This window comes from Delphinapterus leucas, chromosome 11, assembly GCF_059928025.1.
Source record: "Delphinapterus leucas isolate spDelLeu-1000000601 "Yukka" chromosome 11, BTC_Dleu_Yukka2, whole genome shotgun sequence".
NCBI classification, from domain to species: Eukaryota; Metazoa; Chordata; class Mammalia; order Artiodactyla; family Monodontidae; genus Delphinapterus; species Delphinapterus leucas.
The window spans coordinates 92,846,506-92,864,347 of record NC_143139.1 but is presented as its reverse complement, the minus strand read 5'-3'; the positions used below and the strand labels follow the sequence as shown (position 1 = coordinate 92,864,347).

At 39.8% G+C, this 17,842-nt stretch overlaps 1 protein-coding gene and 1 non-coding gene across 2 annotated transcripts in view; one reads left to right on the top strand and one right to left on the bottom strand.

Moving 5' to 3' along the window:
• DMC1 (DNA meiotic recombinase 1) overlaps positions 1 to 17,290 on the top strand; it is a 40,029-nt gene extending 22,739 nt beyond the window's left edge. The window contains exons 12-13 of the mRNA XM_022596784.2: positions 7,428 to 7,544; positions 14,684 to 17,290. Coding sequence (XP_022452492.1) covers positions 7,428 to 7,544; positions 14,684 to 14,753 — 187 coding nt within the window. The 3' untranslated portion in view covers positions 14,754 to 17,290. The remainder of the gene's footprint in view (positions 1 to 7,427; positions 7,545 to 14,683) is intronic.
• On the bottom strand, positions 5,872 to 6,023 carry LOC115802383 (small nucleolar RNA SNORA79). Its single transcript, XR_004022853.1, has one exon. It is a non-coding gene; the product is annotated as a small nucleolar RNA SNORA79 (small nucleolar RNA).
• Positions 17,291 to 17,842: the final 552 nt, after the last annotated feature.

The following is a 17,842-nucleotide window of genomic DNA, read 5'->3' as shown; positions in this document are numbered from 1 at the left end:
TGAAGCCCGCGTGCCTAGAGCCCGTGCTCCACAAGAGAAGCCACCGCAATGAGAAGTCTCTGCACTGTAACGAAGAGTAGCCCCCGCTCACTGCAACTAGAGAAAGCCCCTGCACAGCAACAAAGACCCAGTGCAGCCAAAAATAAATAAATAAATAAATTAATTAATTAAAAAAAAAAGAGAGGCAATACGGTTAGAGAAAAAACATTAAACCAAAGTCATTAGCATTGTGACCTTTTGCAACATTTAAATTATTTGAATTTTACTTTCCTCTCCCTCAAAATTAAGAGCACTTATATTTATTGGTTGCTTAGCATGTGCCAAGTGCTTTCATGTATCATCTTATATAATTCTCATATCACCTCAACATAACTCAGCCTCCTAGACCTCCCTGTTCTATGAAGCCAGTCTCAGTATATTGCTGTATCTCTCCCCAACCCCCCAACCACCCCCCGCCGAATTCTATCTTCAAAAATTTGAAAAATGTAGATTTTTCTGCATATTTTGGGAGGAAATGGGGGGTGGGGTTATTTAACAAAACTTCTTAAACATACTCCTTTTTTTTTTTTAACCATCTCTTCTTTTTCACCAAAATTCTCTATCTTCCTCTAATCTCAAAACCTCCTCCTCTCTCTTGGACATGGTTCACCCAGTCTTTCTCTCAATGGACCCCTTCTCAAAAATTCCATCTTTAAGCTTAACCCTTAGCAAGTCAAAAGTACCAGGAGTACCAATTGTCCCTCAAGTTTGCCCTTACCCAGACCCCTCAAGGCCTCCACTCCAACCAGTATTTGACGTAGACACTATTATTATTCCTAATATATAAAGGAGGAAACAGAGGCTCAGAGTGCCTACTTGCTCAATCATACAGTTAAAAAACAGGAGTCAGATTTTGAACCCAGGTTTCTTTGACTTCAAAGTTGATGCTCTTTTAGTCTCACTGTGCTATTCTTCCTGTCTCACTCCCAGAAGAATATCACCTGCCCTACCATCACCATAATCCTGTACTCCCTGCACCCTAATTTGCAGTTGGAAGGTCAGGAGGTTCTGGGTCTTACTGTCAACAATATAACAGGCTGTATCCTGTTCAACCAGAGGGGGATAAATGAAACAATCTTTCTTGGCCCCTCTTTATTCCTAATATCCACCCCCATCTCTTCCTCCTTCTCATCATACTCCCCCATCCCCTGAGAAAAGGAGGAAAGAAGAGAAGATAATATAAAAAAAGAGGAAATAAGAGAGTAGGCTAAAGGAGGCATGTGGGTGGTTTTCTGAAGCCGTTTTTACTTGGTCAGAAATAGAAGTAAATTAAAGCCCTCTAAAAGAATGTGGAATGCTATTACACCTTCTTGTACTTTACCTCAAGACTTGTTTATAACTGCTAGAATACTCAAGAAGTTCAAAGAAACTTGAAGAAATGTTTTCTTTCTTTTTTTTTTTTTTTTTTTTTTTTTTGCGGTACGCGGGCCTCTCACTGTTGTGGCCTCTCCCGTTGCGGAGCACAGGCTCCGGACACGCAGGCTCAGCGGCCATGGCTCACAGGCCGAGCCGCTCCGCTGCATGTGGGATCTTCCCGGACCGGGGCACGAACCCGTGTCCCCTGCATCGGCAGGTGGACTCTCAACCACTGCGCCACCAAGGAAGCCCAAGAAATGTTTCTTGATTAACAAGTCACTGAAAGAGGGTTTTAACTGAATCATTTAGTTAAATAATAATAGTTACCATTTATTGAGTATCTCTTATGTGCCATGATTACTGAAAGGGTAAATATAATGCTTTATAGATGACCTGGCACAGTTCCTGGCATGTAGTAGGCTCCCAATGAGTTAGATTAAATATATCTTGAATCTTCACAACAGCCCTAAAAAGTAAGGAGGTTTTTTTGTTCCCATTTTACAGTTAAAGAAACTGAGATTCATAAAGGTAAATAATTAGCCCAAGGTAACATAGATAATAAGTGAATCAGGATTAGGAAGGCAGATAATAATAATTGCAGTCACTGGATTAATGCCTTACCTAAATTATTTCATTTTATTGTTACAACTACCATACCAGTTAGGTACAATTATTATCTTCCATTTAAAATGAAGAAACAGACACTTAGAATGATTAACAATTTTCCTGAGGTCGTATGGCTGGCTGATAAGCCAAAATTTGAACCCAGGTCTAACTCTAAAGCTCTTACACCACTTAGCACATTGAGGCTGTATGTGCCTGGGGAAAGGTTAGCATGCTGTCATATGAGATGCTTTGCAGGGATGTATCCATTACCCTGGTGAGTTGACCAGTGTTCAGGGCCCTCAGCCTTACAGACAGAGATTTGATTTGGTCATCCTACTGAGCGCAAATCCATTTCTCAGGGACAGACTCACATTAATCAAACTCATGAGACTCAATGAAAGATCAGAGGGCCAGTTTACTGATAAAGAAAAATGTAACTACATTTGAAGTTCTTGTGACCAGGGCATTCTCTCCTTGTAGGCAGACCTCTATAGGAATCCAAATTTTAATCCAAAGCTATTTACTAAATATGGAATCCAAGCAAAGGGAAATAATTAGATGAGTTAGAAGTGTCTGTCACATAGTAAGGACTCAGTAAATCTTGGTTGTGAATGTTATTGTTAATAGCCAACCACACTGGGGCAGGGGGCGGGGTGGACCATGAATCTCCTAAATTTATGAAAATTTTTGTATGTGTACATATGTGCATTTTTCTGGGGGAGAGTCTATATCTTTTATTAAATTATCAAAGTGTTAGTGACCTACAGGAAAAGTCAAGAGCCATAAATTCTACATGAAATTCTACACAGAATCCTGAACATTTTGATGGAGCAAGTAAAATTTGAATTGGCTTGATATTCTCCCAGAGCTAAGGCTGTTATGCTATGTTGCAATTTATTTTAATTAAGTATAACCTCTTACATTATGAGTAACTTTTTAGGACTTTTTTCTCCCCATATTATCTTTCCTATATGATTTCTTAGCACTTTTGCCGATCTTATCATTTATTTCTCATTTAGTTCATTCAAAATCATCTCCCTTTGGAAACGACATTCTTTTTTTTTTTTTAATTTATTTTATTTATTTTTATTTTTGGCTGTGTTGGGTCTTCGTTGCTGCGTGAGGGCTTTCTCTAGTTGCGGCGAGCGGGGGCTACTCATTGTTGTGGTGCGTGGGCTTCTCACTGCAGTGGCTTCTCTTGTTGCAGAGCATGGGCTCTAGGTGCACAGGCTTCAGTAGTTGTGGCACGTGGGCTCAGTAGTTGTGGCACGTGGGCTCAGTAGTTGTGGCTCATGGGTTCTAGAGTGCAGGCTCAGTAGCTGTGGCACACGGTCTTAGTTGCTCCGCAGCATGCGGGATCTTCCCGGACCAGGGCTCAAACCTGTGTCCCCTGCATTAGCAGGCGGATTCTTAACCACTGCCCCACCAGGGAAGTACGGAAACGACATTCTTAACACTCGGGCTCTTCACCTGGAGTAATCAATGACAGGCAGTAGTACCTATTCTCTTTTGTGCATAGGGTACCACATTGGTAATAACAAACAATACTTTGTTAAGAAAAAAACATAGCCATACAGCTAAAACCTACAGATTCCTGCTCTTCCTTGGATTATCTGTAAGGGGGTGGAGGTGGGGAGGATTACTTCAATTAGGGGGAAATCCTGTCTCCTTTTACATTTCCCTTTCTGTCAGAACACCCTTTAAAAGTTCCTTGAATTACAGCTTCTTTGAAGATATATCACAAATCTGTGTCTAAAAGGATCTAATTTGGAGGAAACCCAAGTTTTCTTCTCTTCCCGTATCCATTCAACAAGAGTTATTGAGTGTCTTTTATATTATAGGTACTTTTCTAGGCACTGGAGTTACTAAAATGAATAAGGATTTAGAGTATAGTTGGGGAATGAGACCCATGAATTAAAAATTATAATGTAGTGTGCTTTAATAGAGTTATATTCATAGTGATATGAGAGGACAGGGGAAGTAGGCTCTACTCTGTTTCAGGGTATCAGGCATGGTTTTCAAGAAGGGATGACACTTGATGGGTGAGTAGGAGCTAAATGAGCAAACACAATAGGAAAGGGGCTTTTGCTTCAGAGATAACTGAGTTTATAAAGGCATTGAGGTATAAGAGGACTTGCTGAAATAAAACATAAAAGTTTGAGGAGGAAGAATGAGTACAGCTGTAGATAAGTACAGTGAGCCCTTCGTATCCATAGGTTCCACATCCATGAATTCAACCAACCTAGGATCAAAAATAATCAGAATAAAAAAATCCAGAAAGCTCTAAAAAGCAAAATTTGAATTTGCCGTGCTCTAGCAGCTATTTACATAGAACTTAAATTGTATTTACAACTATTTATGTAACATTTACATTGTATTAGGTATTATAAGTAATCTAGAGATGATTTAAATTATATGGGAGGGCACAATATTGTAAATCAACTATACTCCAATAAAATTTTTTTTTTTTTTTTGGTACGCGGGCCCCTCACTGCCGTGGCCTCTCCCGCTGCGGAGCACAGGCTCCGGACGCGCAGGCCCAGCCGCTCCGCGGCACGCGGGACCCTCCCGGACCGGGGCACGAACCCTCGCCCCCTGCATCGGCAGGCGGACCCCCAACCACTGCGCCACCAGGGAAGCCCTAAAAAAATTTTTTTAATTAAAAAAATAAAAATAAAGTATATGGGAGGATGTGTGTAGGTTACATGCAAATACCTCACCATTTTATATAAGGGACTTGAGCATTCGTGAATTTTGGTATCCATGGTTGGGAGGTGGGTTCTGGAACGGATCCCCCTGTGGATACCGAGGGAGGACTGTATGTAGGTAGCAGACAAAAAGAAGCAGAAGTTGAGGAACTGTCTTCCTGAGAGCCCTCCTTTTCTTTGTGAAGAAGCAGGCAATGTCGTCCAAAGTTAGGGAAAAGAACAGAAAAGAGCGCTTAAGGAGACTACTGAAAGTTTGGTAAAGGGGAGGTGAGGTTAACCATGCTCATATAGAAGAATTACTAGGCAGTATGGAGAGACCATCTGTGAGAAGCATTAACATAGCTGTTAAAACTTCTCTCTGACCATTTAGCGAACCCCGACTCTCCTTTCTTGTCTCCTCTTCATAGCAGTTTCTAACTGGTCTACCTGCTGTAGGGGCACCTATCTTTCTATTGCCCAATATTCTCCTTGGTATTTTTGTAACTTCTATGTCTTAAGTACAAAAAATATTTTTGAGCACCTACTGTGTGGCTGGTTGCTACAGAGCTGAATACAATGTCATCTGCCCTTAAGGAGCTTAGTGATAGGTAATAGGCGAGGAATTGAGGGGGAATATAATATGTAAATAATAATAGCACTAAAGGCAGGACATGAAAAATGCACTAAAGAAGCGTAAATACAGTGTTTGCAAGTTCAGAGTTCACAGCCCAGCTGAGAATATCATCAGACCCAGCTGAGAATATCATCAGACCCTCAAGCAGCCCATCTATGTAGAACATAGGATTCTTTTAAGACCTTGAAGAACCACCTGTAATGGAGGGTAACCTGGAAGGTTTAGAGTTATTCCGTTAAAAAGAGTGGCATTGATCTGTAAGCGTTATAGAGACAATTCATCTCTAGCTATTCCATCCAACTGAAAGGGCTTCATTGCTTTACTACCCTTTCAGCTGTCTGAGTAAAGCAACCTATCTTCTGACTTCTTAACTCCTGTCAGTCTCACCTGCCTGGATGTTACTCTCTTGATAGTGGTTCACTCCAAAACTAACTCTGTTCTTGTTCTCACGTTGGACCTGCTGAATCAATCAATCCTATCTAACCCCAGCCAGCTGGTCCTAACCTGTGAGCCATTTAATCAAGCAGCAGCTTATTTTTTATTTTTTTCAATTGTTTGACTCCGCAAAACTCAGAAGGCACTAACGGACAGCCAACAAACCCATCCCCGTGGTGCCCTGAGTGAAGACAAGTCAGCTTAGATATATGATGGACCAAAATCCCACCACCTAAGACTCTAAGCAGTGAAATGAACAGCCATCAAAAGGCAGCATTTTGGGACTTCCCTGGAGGTCCAGTGGTTAAGACTCCGCACTTCCACACAGGAGGTGCGGTTTCGATCCCCAGTCAGGGAACTAAGAACCCATGTGCTGTGAGGAGTTGCCCAAATAAATAAAAAATAAAATAAAATAAAAGCAGCAGTTTATATTAGCAGACTCCTTTCCCAGAGAGCTTCATATCCCCATTAACCTACAATCTTTTTAGCCTCGTGTCAATCAGCCACATCGTCACTACACCAAGCCTCATGCTTACAGTAAACAGAATCCTGAGCTTCATGGAGCAAAGCAGAATTTGAATTGACTTGCAACTGAATTCTCCCAAAGCTGAGGCTATTATGCTATACCAAAATTTATTTTGATCAAGTGTAACCTGTTAAGTTCAGTTCCATTTGTTGATGATTTTGAAGCCTAGATTTTCTTCTTCATCAAAGGAGATGATCTTGTGGTTTTCTCCTTCATTCTATTGATATGGTATATCACAATGATGATTTTCCTATGTTGAACCACTCTTGCATTCCTAGAATAAATACTACTTGGTCATGGTGTATAATCCTTTTGATATGTTGCTGGATTCGGTTTGCTAGTATTTTGCAGAGCTTTTTGCACCTAGACTTTTTTGAAGGGCGGGCTTACTATATTAGGTTTATTAAGAACCTTTCACTTCTTGCCAAGTGAGTGTTAGTCCCCTAGTGAGTATATCTCTCAAGAGTGTCAATATTTGTAACTACCTTGCAATCATAATATATTTTTGAATTGATAAAATCATAGTAAGAGCTTATCTTTTTTGTATCCTATTTTGGAAGAATAAACTTTAGACATCAGCGATAAAGATATTTCTGAGATTCTTCTCACCTTAAATTCATAACCAGTACAACACTGAAGGTTTCCAATGTACAGTTAATGAATAAGAAGGAGGTTCTCAATCTGCTGTCATTTACATCATAGCATCATGAGGGAGGGTTGGATATTACTTATTCATTAGACTAGAATAGTGGTTGGCACACAGTAAGCCATTAATAAATACTTCTGATACATGAATGAATGAATAAATTCAATCTTTGTATTTTGTAAAGAAAAATTGCTTAACCCCAAGATTTATCCTAAAACAGTGAGTAGTGTTTTATTTGTTTTTTTTATTTTTAAAAAATCAAACAAAACATGAACCATTTATCATAGGAATCTCAGAAGCCCGAACTGGATGGCAATGGGGTACGTAGCAGCTCCAAACTCTAGCCCATTCCCTGGTTTATGAACAAGCCTCTGCTTGTTTAGAACGCAAACCTACTCTGTCCCCTGCCATACTCCACAGAAAAGTTGCCTTGTAATTGCAGGTAGTACTGTATATAGTCCATATGATGAAACCTGAAAAGGTGTTTTATTAATTCAGTTTTCAGGCAGACCCCAAAAAACCCATCGGGGGACACATTCTGGCTCATGCTTCAACAACAAGAATAAGCTTGCGAAAGGGAAGAGGAGAGCTGAGAATTGCCAAGATTTATGACAGGTAAATATTTCTTATCTTAATCAGATTCTTGTGCATATGGTATTATATAGAATTGCCTCTCCTGAGAGGCTATAATTATTCCACTGGCAGACACTACATGTTTGAATTTCCTTCTCAAAAAGTATTCAATTCATTGAGAAGTCCCTACTACGTACTGGGTTCTAGGGATTCGGAGATCTTGTTGACAAATTGACTTGGTCTCTGACCTTCCCAATCTTACAGTGAAGCTAGAAAATGAAATGATTCCAATTGAAGTGAGGTAAATACAGGAAAAGTACAGCATGTGATAGGGATGTTCTTCTTTCTTTCTGCCAGTTTTTTTTTCAGGTTTCAGTTTAAACACTGCTTCCTCAAGGAACCTTTCCCTGACCCTTACATTCTAAGCTAATACTCTATATTACACCTTTTATTCTTTCACAGTACTTTACTTATTTAATTAACAGTTATAAGCTTAGATTTTACCAGCAACAAACCTAAAGCGATTTGAATTGGGGAGGCATTACCCACCCCTTCCTGAGTGTTGCTGCTGACCCTTCTCTGTGGACCTCCCCCATTTTTGCCCATCTGAGGGGTTGGCAGGGGAGGGTACCCCCACCTTCCCTGCAGCTGTTCCTCAGGAGTCATGACTTTGACTGGGTCTAGAAAGGTTGAGCTGGAAGGGGTGGCCCCTGGTCACTTTCTGAGCACATGTCTCAGAGACCTGGGGCTGGTGGGAGTGCTGCTGGAGCTGGATTTCAACACATAGCGTGCTGCTGGGCCAGCTGGTAGGGTTGCTGGGCTCTAGGCCTCTAGCTCCAGCTCTCGCAGACCTAGGCCCCTCTCTGACCCGAGAAAGCTCCTCGGGCCCTTGAAGCTGATAAACCAAGAGAGTAAGGAAACATTCTTTAGAGTGAGAAAGCTAATGTTTCAGCCACTTAGAGATAAACTGCAAAACTAGAGCCTGGCATGGGGCTGGGGCTAAAGATTTTTCTCGAACTTTTCAAGATTTGCAAGCATGCAGCTTGGAAGGAGGCTGGCGGTTTTACTGTTAAAAAAGCAATAACGTGGCTTTTCCTGTAAGGCTTGCATGGTACTTCTTACCCCTCTCCTGTCTCCCCCTGCAAAGATGGTGCTGGAATGTTCTGGAAGGTCATGTCAACTTCAGCTTTCCTGTGGAAACTGAAGCCATTGGGGTTTTCTGTCCAAATTCAAAAGGAGTCATACGTGTGTGTGTGTGTGTATGTATATGCATATATGTAGATGTACATATATACACATACACTCATTTTATATACATGTATGTACATGCAAGTATTATAATATATATATACATGTGCAAATATATGAATAAACTTTGACAACATAATTGATGTACATGGTAAAAAATAAATAAATAAAATCAAACAGTACAAAAAAAAGAGTTATAAGCTTAATAAGTTTTTACAGAGAAACCTATTACATATCAGCTGTTCTAGATTCTGGGGACAGAGCAGTGAACAAAACAAAAAGACAAGGCCCTGCCCTCATGGAGCTTACATTCCATTAGTAATGATTTATGTAACATATGTCATCCCCACTAGACAGTAAATACCCTGAGGACAGAAATACTATTCTCTTGCTTACCACTGTATTCTTAGTTCCTCGGACATAATAGATGTATTTGTGACTGACTGATTAGCCAATCCTGGCAACAAGGTAAAGATTTGTAATAACTCTTTACCCTAGGGAAGGAAAAATCAGCCAAAAAGGAATCAGATGAGCTCTGTATCTGGTTTTGACTATGAATCACAGTACTTACTATGTATTGCCATTGAAAAATATTAAATAATCAGTTCCCCCCTCTATCTGGTTTTTATTCAGACCATTTTGCTTTTCATCCTCAGTCCCTGTAGAAGACTGTGATACACATATGCAAGTGCTATGCTTTGTAGAGCTCAGCGATCTCTAGAAATTTGTTACAAGTGTTCTTTGTTGAATTAAGTAGATAGTAGGATTGTTCCATAATTTTACTAAAATTTCTTGGTCTATATCTTGGACAGATTGCTGTGCTTAGAACCTGCTCAAACGTTTTCCCTCTGAAGTGTAAGCATCTGATTACACGTACACCTCCCTCACTACAGGGACTGAGTCTGGCTCACTAACGCCCCCGGCACCTAGCACGGCCCTTGGCACATAGTAAGAGCTCAATAACTATTTGCTGAATTAATAAATGAATGAATTCCATCTACATGTTCAATCATTTGTATATTTAATCAAGTCCTCCAAACTTTTAGGAACAAATAACCTCTGCAGTTTTTACAGTCCTAAGAGAGCACTAGGGTTCTGCAGTCTCAACAAAGGATAATTAAAATTATCATAGAAGTTAGTCATGTCAACTTTTCATAAATCTGAATAAAAATAGCAAAACTAGATCAGAACTTAAAATGTGAAAACTTAATTTGCTGTGCATCTTGTACTGCCTTCTTTCTGGTCTCTAAAGATTTCTCACAAAGAATTCTCCTTGACTTTAGAAAAAACTTTTTGGTAGAGAAGATCATGATGCTAAAAATGATAGCTAACACTTACTGAGTGGCTACTATGTGCTAGGCCTGTGCCAAGTGCTTTATTTATTTACTTTTTCTTTGTTTTTAAGGACAACCTTAAGGGATAGAGATTATTATCCCCATTTACACATGAGGCAAGGCCCCAAGTAGTTAGGTAACCACTGCCCCTCTACAGTCTATTTTAAACACAGAAGCCAGAATGATCCTTTGTAACACCAAGTCAGAGCATATCTATCCTCTCTTTAAAACACTCCTATGGGGCTTCCCTGGTGGCGCAGTGGTTGAGAGTCCGCGTGCCGATGCAGGGGACACGGGTTCGTGCCCCAGTCCGGGAAGATCCCACATGCCGCAGAGCGGCTAGGCCCGTGAGCCATGGCCGCTGAGCCTGCGTGTCCGGAGCCTGTGCTCCGCAACGGGAGAGGCCATAACAGTGAGAGGCCCGCGTACTGCAAAACAAAACAAAACAAAACACTCCTATGACTCCCCATCTTAACTCAGAATAAAAGCCCATGTCTCTACACTGGTTTACAGAGCACTACATGAATGGCCCTATTCTTATTCCTCCTGTTTTCCCCCTTGCTCACCATGCTTCAACTTCAGTGGGCACCTTGATATTCCAGAAACATGCCAGTCACATTCCTCCCTTAGGGCCTCGCCTCTGTGATTATTGCTCTCCCTGCCTGGAATAAGCTTGCCCCACATAGCCCTCTCTCTGGCTCTCTCCCTCACCTCCTTCAAGTCTTTGATCAAATGTTACCTTCTCAACCAAATGCCTATCTTGATCTCCCTATTTAAAATTGCAGCTAGCCTTGTCCTAGTTTCCATACTTCCAATCTCCCTTATCCAGCTCTATTTTTTTCTTTCCCTATAACACTTATTTTCTAACATATCACATATTTATTTATTTATTATGTCCATTATTTATTGTCTGTCTGTCCTTCCCCCAAATATAAGTTCCACAAGGCCAGAGATCTTTGTCTATTTTTTTCACATACGGATCTCAAGTGCCTACAACAGGGATATAGGAAGTGCTCAGTAAATTTTTTTTCTTTTTTCTTTTTTTTCAATTTTTGGCTGCATTGGGTCTTCGTTGCTGCACGCGGGCTTTCTCTAGTTGCAGCAAGCAGGGGCTACTCTTCGTCGCGATGTGCATTGCAACGGCTTCATTGCGGTGGCTTCTCTTGTTGCAGAGCATGGGTTCTAGGCACACGAGCTTCAGTAGTTGCAGCACGTGGGCTCAGTATTTGTGGCACGCAGGTCCTAGAGTGCATGGGCTTCAGTAGTTGTGGCGTGTGGGCTCTAGAGCACAGGCTCAGTAGTTGGGGCGCACAGGCTTAGTTGCTTCTTGGCCTGTGGGATCTTCCTGGACCAGGGTTCAAACACTGCCCTGCATTGGCAGGCAGAGTCTTAACCGCTGCGCCACCAGGGAAGTCCCAGTAAATATTTTCTTAATGAGTAGGTGAATGGACTTGCCCCACATCACAAAACCAATAAGTAATGGAACCAGGATTAGAATCTATGCTGCTGAATCTAGGGTCTACACTTTTAACCACTACACTATTTCTTAGTTTATTAAGGATTATCTATTCAGGGTAGTAATAGCTAGTCTGCTATAGCTACTCCCATGGCTTCAACTACTACCTTATACAGATGTGAGAGAAAGACATTTCTTGTTAAAACAGAATTCCCCAAGAATTGAGCAGAAAAGGGTTCTCATAATTCCCAGGAATACAGGAGTGACTACAAAAGGGAACCTAGCCTTTTTCCTTGAATAGCCTATAGTTACTGCTTCTGTAAGTAACTATAACTGGCCCTCAAGTGTATATTTTCCCTCTTTAAAACTTTGAGTGAATAAAAACCCCATTTATTTTATTCTACTTAGCATATCTGAGATCAGTGAACATTAAAACTCTACTGAATTCAAAGGAAAATCAAATTTTAAACAATTACAAAAAATGAAAAGGCGTACAAATGGTCAAGTTTCTAAAGTCATTGTTTTTTATTCTGTTTCAAAACCAAAACAAACAAACAAGCAAAAATCCCTGGTTCAACTTAGCAGATACTTTGCTTGGCTTTCCTCTTTCTCAACTCCTTGTCTTCCTGCCATTTTTAAGTGACTGACTATTTTCCATCAAAGTCAAAAAGTTATTTTCTAATTCCACTCACGCCTTATTCTTCAACTCCAACTTCAGTCTAGCAAGACCTACTTTATCTATAGCTCATGTTCTATCCTCCAGGGAGATTCCTCTGCTCTTTCTTAAGGGAAGTAACCTTACCCATGGTGTGCTCGAAGTATACTAGCTAATCTGCACCCTCCAAACAAAACAAAACAACCAAACAAACAAAATGAAAAAACAAAAACCAATTTTGCTTGACAATATAGCCTACTGATTAAGATCATGAGCTTTGGAATCAAATACCTTAGTCTCTAATCCTGGCATCTTCAATTCCCAGCACTGTGACCTTGATCAAATTACTTCTCTGAACCTCAGTCTTCTCATCTATAAAATGTGGATAATAATACATACCCAACAGAGTAATCATAAAGTTTAAATGAAATAATATAAGGGAGGCTGACACATAATAGTTAGTAAATACTTAATAAATGGAAGCTATTAATATTACCGTACAGTCACCATAACCTGAATATAATAACAGCACAAAGTAGCAGTAGGCTCTTTCTCTCATGGTCAGTGATTTTCAAATTCCTATTTTTAGTCTAACATTTTATTCAAGTGTTAGATATTCATCTCCAACTACTTGCAGACCTCCTCTACATCAATGCCCCACAGGTATCTCAAGCTCAACATATCTAAACCTAACTTCTTATTCTTCCTCTCTTTCTTATACACAAAACAAGCTTCTCTATTCCTACCCTTTTGTTCATGCTAGAAATGGAATGCCCCCATTTCTGTCTCAAAGGCTTCTGTGAAGTCCTCTATTATCTGTGAAATCTTTCCTGATCAACCTAGCCTGCATAACTTCTTTCCTTAGAGTTCTATAACATATACTGACTTTATGGAACTTAGCTTACTTTGCATATTTGTTATGTCATAGTTCACCTTTTAGGCTTCTTGAGAGTAAAGACTCTGTCTCATTTTTGTAAATTCTGTGGGGTCTAGTACATGCTAAAGTATGACTTTCAAAGAGTTAAAAACATCACTTTCTGCAAATAAGCATAAAATGGACGTGTCAAAGATTTTATTCAACTCCTTAATTAATGAGGAAACCACTGATTCAAAGGATAATTTGAGGAACAGAGATTTATGTAGTTGGTCAAAGCAATGCTGAAATAAATTTGCTAATAGATACAAAACTGGTTAATATCCTACCAGGCAATAAATTGTAACATTTGAAGTTGTCTTTTCTACTGGAGAGAAATCAATTGTTTCTCTACACAATGAAGTTAATTTCCATTGCTGTAGACTGGCACCATAAAAATAATCTGCATTGTTATCAGTTTTCTACAAATTAATCTCTACTCCTATAGAGCTGTAGAATAAATTAAAAGGTAAAATTTAAAAGAGCATGAAATCATGACTCGTACAAGTATAAAATGTCAAAGATTTTATTTAACTCATTACCTCATGCAGGAACCAATAAGATTTTATAACCAGATCAAAGGAAAAATCAAATTACCACACATATGTAGTCAAACAAGTAATGCTGAAATGAATTACAAATTGATAAAAAATGGGTCAATATCCATAAGACAATAATCAATTGCATTCCTCCTCACACAATTTACATTTCTATGAACCAGGATAATTTGTATGACTCATAGTTTTCTACAGCTCATGGAGTTGTAAAACAGCTCAAAGACAATGAAAGCCAGGGAGTCCTCATAGACTTGGATAACCTCGAAGGATGTGTTAGGCAACCTATTTTTTCGCTGAAGGTACTCAGTTATCTTTTAGTTCATTTCAAAGTCTTTCATGGTTTTTGCCTACATTAGTCTAGTCAATGGAAATGTGCACACCCATTTAAAAATTTTTATTGAGGTATTTGATTTACAATACCTGTGTCCCTTGCATTGGCAGGCAGATTCTTAACCACTGCGCCACTAGGGAAGTCCTATTTGTAGACTTTTTAATGATGGCCATTCTGACCAGTGTGAGTTAATACCTCATTGTAGTTTTGATTTGCATTTCTCTAATAATTAGCAATGATGAGCATCTTTTCATGTGCCTATTGGCCGTCTGTATGTCTTCTTTGAAGAAATGTCTATTTAGGTCTTCTGCCCATTTTTCGATTGGGTTGTTTTTTTGTTATTGAGTTGTATGAGGTACATACCCATTTAGAATCAGATAAGCCTCTAAGGGCCTGCTGCATAATACCTGACGGTGCACTGTAAGAACATACAGTTATCCCTTTTTGCCTATTTCCAAGTGTGGGGTAGTTTTTCTTGATGTTTAGAACCTTACATATAGAAGTTGTTCAATAAATGTTTGTGATGGTTGATAATACTTGTAGGAAAATTCTGTAGTCCACATTTAGCTGTACCAACTCACATGTCTCTGGAGACTCAGACTAATAAGAATGTGATGCTGTGACATGAATATAGTATTTATAGAAATAGAGCTTTTTATAAACTTCTGTTCCTTTGTATTCTGTTAGCCCCGAGATGCCTGAAAATGAAGCCACCTTCGCAATAACTGCTGGAGGAATTGGGGATGCCAAGGAGTAGGTGGCGAATTGATGCAAATTGCTTCTTAGTGCTTATTAGGAGCTGAAGAAATGGAAAAGCAGTCTCAAATTTCAGATCTTGAAGTAAGAGTCTGTTTTTTTTCATGTGTTATTAAAGGAAAGTCAGCAAAAGAGAATTAAATCATATTTATCTTAAAGGTCTCTGATTTACAATAACTACACACTGTATGTCGGTTCAGGAATATAAATATGTACATGAATGAATAAACCTTTTGAAAAATAGTTGGGGAAGGGGTACCTCACTTTAGCTTCCCAAAGTGAGCCACTAAGCAGATGGCAAGTCTAAGAGCTCAGAAATGTCTCCTCCTCCTAACAGCTGCCCCCCAAACACTTACAGAAGTGAATACACTTCCAAATGAGGGAGACATTTAAGGGAAGAATGTTTACAGGACACACAAAAGAGCTTTTTTATTTATGATATCAAACTATATATTCATATTTATAGCAACAGAAAAGAAACATTAAATTAAGCTAAATTTTAAATCATTTGACTTTTCAACAAGTTGAAATTACCTTTTAAAAATGTACTTCTGGGGCTTCCCTGGTGGCGCAGTGGTTGGGAGTCCGCCTGCCGATGCAGGGGACGCAGGTTGGTGCACGGGTCCGGGAGAATCCCGCATGCCGCGGAGCGGCTGGGCCCATGACCCATGGTCGCTGAGCCTGCGCGTCCGGAGCCTGTGCTCCGCGACAGGAGAGGTCATAGCAGTGAGAGGCCCGCGTACTGCAAAAAAAAATTTTTTTTAATTAAAAAATAAAATAAAAATGTACTTCTGATACATACATATTTTACTGGGAAGATAAAAAGGAAGGTAATTAGGAACTTTATAATTTTGGATGGTCAAGATAGCATGACTTTTTGGGCCTCTCACTGCCGTGGCCTCTCCCTTTGCGGAGCACAGGCTCCGGACGCGCAGGCTCAGCGGCCATGGCTCACGGGCCCAGCCGCTCTGCGGCATGTGGGATCCTCCCGGACCAGGGCACAAACCCGTGTGCTCTGCATCGGCAGGCGGACTCTCAACCACTGCGCCACCAGGGAAGCCCAGCATGATTTTTATATTTTAAGTTTTGGGTAGAGAATTCAGAATCTTCTTTAAAATATTAAAATTAATTTAAATGTAAAATTTCTGGATACTAATTTTATAAATGTATAAAAAATATTGGTTTCTCTAATTAAATGAAAATAAAATCTAGTTTTCAAAATGTATGTATGATAAAAATATTTATTAATTAAAACACTAATAATATAGTGACAATCTTTATAGCTCTCAGAGAGATTTAATATCTTATGTTGCATCCACTTGTATGAGAATTCAAGTATCGAAAGTACCATTTGTTACAAAAGGTACTTGACTATCCTTAAGTCATTTACTCACCAATTGTATACTGAATGCTAAGTGCTAAAGAATCTACAAAAGAAGTATGGTTCCTGCCCTCAAAGAATGTGTATACTAGTTAAGAGAAAAGACTAATATTTACGAAAGGATGAGAGGACAAATGATTATAATTAATTTGGATTGTGTGATTCCAAAAATCAGAGAGGAAAGGTTAAGCTGTAGGACAGCATGTGCAAGTATAGAAGCTGGAATTTGGAAACAAAGAGACCAAACTGGCAAGCAGAAATTGTTCACAGTGTGGAGTTCTGGGAAATAAGAGCTTTTTAATTTTATAATTTTTAAAGCTCAGAAGCTGCTCCTCTGAATAAGCAGACATTAAAGTCATTATGGAGCAGATTTTCTGTATTCTGCAAAGTCAGTTAAATGCCTTTTCTTAGTATGCAAATATAAATGCACACTTTTTCCCGGGGAAGGGAAGGTTTTGCTACTTGATAAAAACAGCATCTACTAGAGATTCCCTGGTATGCCAAGTTCTGGAGAAGGAATGGACTAATTTGTATAGAGCCCAGAGCTGTTTGACAGGAAAGGAAATAAAACTCCCAAGATTTGAATTTCAGAAAAATTGTCTAGGTTAAGCTGAGTACCCCCCTGACAAGGAGAATTTACCCATTGGTGTAGAGTTGGAAACCAGGGCTCAACACAGGGCCTACAGTTCTGTGGGGGAGGCTGGTTTCAATATGGCACGTGGCTAAGACTGGAAACCTCTCTGGATCCAGCCACTCTGATATGTCCTGCTTTGGAGAACAGTAGCTGAGCATGTGAATGTGAACTAAAAAGCTGTAAACTTGGGGCTCAACTTTGGGACAGCATAGTAGATTGTGCAGTGCCCACTGAACTTTTCTAGGTCAGGGTTCAATTTGCCACCAATGATCAAAGCATCAGGTCTTTCCAGTCCTCCCTCTCCATCTGACTGTACAAATAGCTTTGGCTTATTCCAAGCGGGAGAGAGAGACTCAAAAAAGAGATGTTATTGGTCAGGACTCTTTTAGTCACAAGCCACAGAAACTCAAACTAGCAAATGCAAGACATGAATTCATTGGCTCAAGAGAGTTTGAAAAGTCCAGAAGTAAAGCTGACTTTAGCCACAGCTGGAGCCAAGATCTCAAAGAGAATCATCAGGACTTTTCTCTCTGTCTCCATCTCCTGCTCGGCTCATTTCCATGCTGCTATTGTTCTTTGACACGCTTTCCCCACATAGTAAATAGCCAAGGTGCTGCTTGTATCCCAGCAAGTTAGAAAACACACTAGAAAAAGCATGCCTTTTTCTTCCACAGATTATTCATTCTGTGGAAATAAGCAAAAACCACCAAATGAGAACAGAGGCTATTTACTCAGAGTTTGCTATAGCAAGAGTCAGTGACCTTCATTTGCTTTTGGCAGAGACTCAAAGGCAGGCAAAGGAATGGGAAAGCTTTATAGAGAAAAATAGGAAAGGCCTCAGGTATGCTCTGACTGGAGGTTGTTGGCATGGGAAGTTGGAGGATTAATTTGATAGAGATGCAGAAAATGGATAAAGGAAATAATACTGGCACCAGGGAGATAATTTAGGAACAGTTATGATAAATCAGTTGTGAAGTGATAAAGAATGTGACTAGGGGGACTTCTCTGGTGGCGCAGTGGTTAAGAATCCACCTGACAAGGCAGGGGACACGGGTTCGAGCCCTGGTCTGGGAAG